Below are 7,051 nucleotides of genomic sequence, written 5' to 3'. Positions count from 1 at the left end.
CCTTTGGCATGGTCGGGGTGCCTCTTGTCTGTCACTAGGCATGGCAGTGGTGGAGCAGGAGTGACGGTGCGCGTAGTGCCTGGGTCCACGCGTGATGGGAGTATGTGGTTGTCCCTGTGAGTTCAGGCGTTGAGAGGACCTGAGAGTGGGGGTCACAGTCAGGGTCCCTGGCAGGGACACTCAGGAAGGCAGCAGATGCTTCCACGCAGTTCTGTCTTGTGCCCGTGTGTCTGCTTTTCTGACTGCATTTGGGGATGAAGCCCTTGGACGTACTTTCTATATACTGGTTACAGCTCTCCCAGCATGGTGTCCCACATCAGTGTTAGTTAAAGCAGAGTTTCCCAGAAGCTCTTTAGTCCTTAAAAGCACCCTGTGCTGGAAGCCTTTCCTGGACACCGTGCAGTGGCAGAGACCTCTCTGAGGACATGGTTTAGGATGGCCAGATCCCAGAATCCTGGAGGTGCTGGTGGGAAGGGTCCTCTGGAGGGTCCTGACTCCCACCCTGAGCAGGACTATTGCTAATGTCGGATCAGGTCTGCTGTGGCTTTCTCTAGCCAAGCTTTGGAAATCTCCAATGATGGAGACTTGCTGGCCTTTCCCAGCGCTGGAGCCAATTTAAAAGCTTTTCCTGATGTCTGAACTGAGCCTCCCAAACTGCAGTTCTTGGCCGTGGCTCCTTGCTGTGTCATCTGGCCTCACAAAGGTGTGTTTGGCTCCATCATCCTTATAACTGCCTTTGAGTAGCTGTAGGTTGCAATGAGATTGCCTTTGCCTCCTCTTTGCCAGACCCAACCATCCTAACTCCCTCTACCTGACCTTGTAGGACATGTGCTGTAGGCTTCTGACCATGTAGCTCACCCTCCACTGGACCTTTTTGGTTTCCCCACGTTAATTTTGGACTCAGGGGACCACAACTGGACACAGAGTTTGAGGTGCAGCCTCCCCAGTCCTGAGCAGAGAGGGACAGTAACTCCCCCACTCTGCTGTCCACACTCCTCTCAGCACAGCCCAGGATGTAGTTGCCGTATTCCTAGCAGGAGCAACCATTTGCTCATACTCACCTTGGTGTCCACCGTAGCTCCCAGGCCATTTACAGCAGACTGCCGCTCGCAGTTTGCAGGCTGGTATTGATGCATGGGGTTATTCTGCCCCAGGTGCAGAACTTTATGCACTTCTTGTACCAGGTGAGTAACTTCTTCATACTGTTCCTCTTTCGCTCATTCAAAAAGCTTGAACATTTAAGTAAAGAGATGTCTACCTGCATGTGACTTTGTTTCTTTACTGTACTGAAGTGTTATTTAGCAGTGGGTCAGAAACATTTGAAGAAGTCCAGGGTTCCCATCCTGCACTTGGCTTCTCCAAATCACCCTGCTGAATGGTTGTTCCCCGTGCTGCTGCCCAAGTTCCAGTCCAGACAGCTAAGGAGAGTCTAGTCCTTGACATGGGTTGCCTTCTCCCTTCCACCATCAACATCCTTAGGTGATCAAAGTCCTTTCGCCAAATGATACTTGTTTTGCTGTTTACTTCCTGGAGTTGACTGAGAAAAACTTTCTTGGCCTGCATTTCTGTACTTTATCCAAGGAGGTCTCCATGAAGGTCCGGAGAGCCTTTATTGTCAGCTATGCTTTGATCCCCATCCACAGCTGCAATTCCACATTGAGAGATGAAAAAAAGGCCCAGAGAAAGCAAATGCAAATACACCAGTAGAGTGAGGTTCACTGCCTGGATGGGAGTTTCCAGCCCGTCACAGCTTTGCTCCATCTCGTGGGAGTTCGACACGTTCCCTCAGATGGCTCTTTGAATCTTGTTGCCTTTTTAACAGTTGTGCTTTCTTTTATCTCTCTGTGTTGCACCTTCCTGCTGGAAACAAAGGAATGTTTGCATTCAAATTTGATGCTTTCTTTTCTTCCCTGAGTGCACGGGATAATTATAGTGCCTTGCATGGACTTGTACTAATTGATCAGTTATTAGCAATAATTATAATTTACATGACAGTTTAGGAAGAAGGGGCACTTCTGTGGTAGAACTGATGCTCTAAGATAACAGTTCAGAACTGCTTGCTGATGTGTCAGATCATCTCCTGTGTGCTGTTCATTGGGGAAACGGGTTAACTTTTTTTTTTTTTTTTTCCTAAGAACAAATCTTTTGCAAGAACCATCTGGCTGCTAAATTCTTCTCCTGAAGCTGTGCAGTTTTCTGGGAGTTCATTTGCGTCTTTAGCTACTAAAGAGAAAGTAAAAGTGACTGATTAGTCTAAGACTGGGACCATTCACATCAAAGTGACAGATTTTGTGAGCTGGATTTGGGAAAGTGTTTAAAACTGGTGTGTTTTCATTAAATTTTGAAGACTGTGGGCAGAACTGTGCTCTCGGCACTCCAGCACAGCTCTCGACTCTGCACCCTGCGTCGTTATGTCAGAGTGAATTGTGTGGCTGTTAAAATTTGTGTGTGCTTGTTTGATGACTTTAAATATTGATTTTAATTGTGCGTCTTTCTTAAGGCTGTGAGTGATGATCAGAGCCACGTACAATACCCATGTGCATAACACAGCAACGTGTGCGGGGAGGAGATGTGAACTTGGTCTGCCTCTTAATCAGAAGGGAGGAGGGAGAGGAAAGGAAAAAAATCTTTGGAGGCCCCAGATTCAGCTTTCCGTGCTTCCAGGCACCATGGGGGGCTTTGTCAGAGACACGCCATCAGCTGCCGGGCAAGGAGGGATTTCAGAAGCCTTTTCCGAGTGCTGGTGTCAGGCTGCGAAGGCTACATACCCTCCTTCGACAAAAGGCGTCTTTTGAAATCCTAAGAGCAAATACTGAGTTTGTTAACATTCTATTCAGGACATGGTTTAGTGAGCATTGTGCTGTTGGGTTGACAGTTAGACGCGATGATCTTAAAGGTCTTCTCCAACGTAAACAATTCTATGATTCCATGTCTCTGCAGAGAAAAATGATCACCTGAAAGCCACCAGGACCTTTAGGACTTGCACATCTCCTTGGCATCAGCGTGTTTTGAGGGGCAGTGGGAAGCTGGGAAGAAAACCCTCTCCCTGGGCACAGGTCCCTGCCCAAGCGCACGTGTCCGGCGTGGATCTGTCTCTGATTAATGCTTTCCATGCCCGTGCAAACATGGTTAGCGTTGGCTTTACACTAGAGGGCTGTCTGTCCCTTTCCCTTCAGAGAAAAGGCAGGAGCTGTGCGCTGGCAACGCTCTTGTCGTTCACAGTATCCACACAATTCGACAGCAGCCTGTTTTGTCGGGTGGGTAATGTGACGCAGGCTTGTATTTACTGCTTACCGTCTCTCTTCGTGCCGCACGAGAACGTCCGTGTCCTGGTCTGGAGGGCACTTTGGAGCTGTTTGTCTCAGGTGAAGTGAAGCATCTCTGGTTTTATCGCCAGGCACTCTGTCCTGCACAGGTCAGCAGCCTTTCTGCAAGAACCAGCAGGCTTCAAACTGGCGGTAGCCTTCCCCTCCTGTTTGTTCAGGCCACTTTTGCTGTCAGGAGTAATGGCACCAAGTGTTAGCTTGGGTTTCCAGGATTTTGTGGCATTTTCTGCTGCAGCCCTGTGCTTGCGAGGAGCTGCGGCCCCCAACATTTGCACATCCAGTTCTGCAAGCTGTGGAGTGCACCCAGGCGGGGGCTGCTTTGGAAATGGCTACCCCGGGGGCAAGAGGAGGGTCTTCAGTGTCCTAGGGCTGAAAGAGATTTGGCAGCTTTCCTTCCATAAGCTCAGGCTTCCTCTGGGTCTCCTGCAAACAGCAGGGCTGGGACCTCTCTGGGCACCTTGGCCACCATGAAGGCCAATTGCTTCAGGTCCACGCAGGCACTCGTATCACAGGTCTGTTTAATTCTGTCCCCGCTCACCTTCGTCTAGACTGGCTTTAACTCTGGTGAGGACGAAACCAGCTGAGGTTTGCCTCCGCTTAACAAACTTGGTTTGAATTCGGACCTTTCCTTAAAGCGGCACGGCTGCCTGGAGAGATGCTACCACAAACACAAGGCCCTCGGTGACTTCCAAGCGCGTCGTGCCAGCTGCGTTCGGGGCGTTTGTTTCCATTCCTGGATGCTTGTGCGGTCCACGTTTGGCTCGATTTGGGCAGAAGCGGCGTTAATCACGAGCAGCCAAGTCCCTTGGCCTTTGCTAACAAGGGTCGGCTTCAGCGAGCAGGGCTGGAGGTGGGGGGGATGCGGTGAGGTGGCTGGGAGCCAGCAAAGGGGAGGCACTGGTGGGAGGGAGAGCGGTGCTGGCACGCTCCGGGGCTGCATCCCGCACGTACTGAAGTGCAGACGTCGGTTCTTTGTCAGCAGCTGATTTATCAAGTCCAGGGGACTTCTCTCCCTCCCTCTTTTCTCAATTTGCAGCTAATATATCCTGAAGGGAGGGGGGAATTAATAACGGTAATTACAGCAGCTCACAGTCCTGAGCGGTAGCATTAACCACACGCGTACTGATGGATGGCGGGAGGCTGCTCCGCCGCGAGGAAGCTGGACGTGGAGATGGCCCGTCGGACCTGCTCTCCGTCCACCACCACCCGTGGGCTGGGACAGCAGCTGCTGCCAGATGTGGGGCAGGAGGGGGAATCGGCAGCGGGGGCAAGCTGAGATCTGCCCGTCGCCTGAACTCAGGGCAGAGATGTCCCTGGGCTGAGCATCAGCGATGAGCCCGTTTGGTGCTGAGGGGTCGCCTGCCGCAGGCGGGCATCGCCTCGCTGCCTCTGCTCTTGGTCTGGTCGCCTGCTGCAGGAGCTGGGAGCTGCAGGCAGGAGGGCATCGCCCGGCTCCTCACGTCACGCATCTGCCTTGCCTTTTTTTTTTGCTCTGGCCCCGCTCCTCTGCCTTAACACCCCTCTGCAGACCTCGCCCTGGGGTCTCCGTGGAGCGCGCGAAGGTCTGCGGAGCAGCCCGGCTCTTTCCAGAGAAAGAGCCGTGGCCAGCGTGGGATCTCGGTGCGAGAAGGCTGTGTGCTGGTGCTGCCTTTCCCTGCCCGTGGTGTGGGACGTTCCCTGCCCGTGCGCCCTTCCCAGACTTTTGGGAAGTCCCTGGGGAGCTGCCCAGGCTGGGCTGGTGGGCTGCATCGCTCCTCCCCAGCCCCTGCTCCCCCCGTGTTTGCACTCCTCTGTGGAGACCGACAGCTGCCGAATCTCTCGCTTGGCTGGTTCAATTTCAATCCACAAAATGAATTTTAGACCCTCTGGGCGAGACAGCAAAGGGATTCTGCCAGTCAAGCCCGTCTGGGCATTATGGGGGCATCAGCTCGTGCAGGCTTCGACGTGTCATCTTTAAGCCCCAATTTCTGACGTCGTGCGGTTAAGCGAGACTTCACCTGGGGCTTGGAGGCAGCGCCTGGCCGAGGGCCTGTGGCTTGAACCTAAGACTGGAAGAGGTAACATCTTTGGGTTTGACGTTACCCACAGGGTAGATGAACCACCTCTCCCGGTCTTTTTAGCAAGAGCCGGTTGTATCGCGACACGATTTTTGCTGCCGCAGCGCCGGCTGCGCTCCGAGGGAAACGCGGTGCCTGGAAATCAGGCAGTGATTATCTCAACGGCGTCCCCAGGTCAGCGAGCACTATTCCGGTTTTCCCGAGGCTGCATCCTCCTCCGGGTGCAGCGGAGGGTGGTCCTGAGCCCTGGCAAGAGGCTCTGTGTGGGGCTGGGGTTGCTGCCGGCGCTCGGGCAACGCGTCTGCCCGGGCTCCGCTTTCCTGCTCGACGAGTGGCTTTATGTCTGAATAATGGGCCCTTTTTCTCCCAGGTTGGAAGGGAGCACCAAGGGAGCAGCACAGCCAAAGAGAGACGTTTATATGAGTGGCACAATAAATGAATCTGAGCTGCCTCCTGGGAACCAGCCCAGAAGAGACTGACTTTACTTGGCCATGGCTTTCCAGTGGGAAATGCTCTTCTTTCGCTGTATTTATTTTTGGCTTTCCTAGTGTTTTGCTAGGCTTACAATTAATCCTAAGCTTCTGGGTGGCCAGCTGGGCTGCGAGGACAAAGTCTTCTTCAAAGCAGTTTGCTTGGTCATTTCCTGAGGACCTTGGATGTACGAGGAGCTTGGGAGAGCTTGACCTGGGTCCACCTGGGGCATGCGCGCACCCCGCTTTTGGTGGAGAAGGAGGTATCTGTGGCTGCAGCCTGCCTGGGGAAGGGCGTGGAGAAGCCACTTGGCACTCTCCCATCAGATGGACGGGGAATTTGGAATTTGCTCTCCCTTGGGAAAGCCGGTATGTTCCTGCCGGGAGCCGGCACGTGGGGAAGGGACCAACCGTGTGTCGCTGCGTGCGTGAGTTGGTGGCAAGTTGGCACGGTGCGTGTTGCGTGGGTGTTAGAGCTGGGCTTGCCCCTCACCCCGGTGTACCTGGCATGTTTTTATTATCGTGAGGATCCCCCAGAACAGACTGCCTGCTCCAGCCTTGCCACCTGTGTAGCATTATATGAAACGTCTTGGGATTGCGCCGGGATGGATGGGCTGCAGGACTGGTAGGCATTGAGAGGAGCTGTTCTGGGCTCCCCGGGACTCCCTGCACTGAACAGTCTCTGCCTTTGGTGCTGGAGGGGGATCCCAACCCTCTGACGTATTCGGTGCCTGCCTTTTGAGCTTGTTTTATTGGCAAACACCCAGTGGGTGCCAGCCAAGGCAGCTTTCTGTGTGCTGTGGACTCATTTCCCTGCCTGCACCCTCATCCCTCCTGTTGCTGCAGCTGAGATGGATGCTCTGGAAGTGTTTGAGCTGTGTTGGTTTTGGCTGGGTTTCTGAGGCTTTCTAGCTTGCTCCTTGTCATGATTTAACTCCAGCCGGCAACGAAGCACCACGCAGCCGCTTGCTCACTCCCCCCACTCAGTGGGATGGGGGAGAGAATCGAAAAAAGTAAAACTCGTGGGTTGAGATAAAGACAGTTTAATAGGGCAGAAAGGAAGAAAATAATAATGATGATGATAACGATAATAAAATGACAATAATAATGGTAAAAGGATTGGGTTATACAAAACAAGTGATGCACGATGCAGTTGCTCACCACTTGCCGATCGATGCCCAGTTAGTTCCCGAGCAGC

At 53.1% G+C, this 7,051-nt stretch overlaps 1 protein-coding gene across 1 annotated transcript in view; it reads left to right on the top strand.

The window, feature by feature from the left end:
- Nucleotides 1-5,696: 5,696 nt before the first annotated feature.
- RTN4R (reticulon 4 receptor) overlaps nucleotides 5,697-7,051 on the top strand; it is a 68,969-nt gene continuing 67,614 nt past the window's right edge. The window contains 1 exon segment of the mRNA XM_052797884.1: nucleotides 5,697-6,116. Within this exon segment, the coding sequence (XP_052653844.1) occupies nucleotides 5,819-6,116 (298 nt within the window). The 5' untranslated portion in view covers nucleotides 5,697-5,818.

This window comes from Harpia harpyja, chromosome 9, assembly GCF_026419915.1.
Source record: "Harpia harpyja isolate bHarHar1 chromosome 9, bHarHar1 primary haplotype, whole genome shotgun sequence".
Taxonomy (NCBI): domain Eukaryota; kingdom Metazoa; phylum Chordata; class Aves; order Accipitriformes; family Accipitridae; genus Harpia; species Harpia harpyja.
The sequence above is the reverse complement of the archived record's forward strand: the minus strand, read 5'-3'. Positions and strand labels throughout refer to the sequence as shown.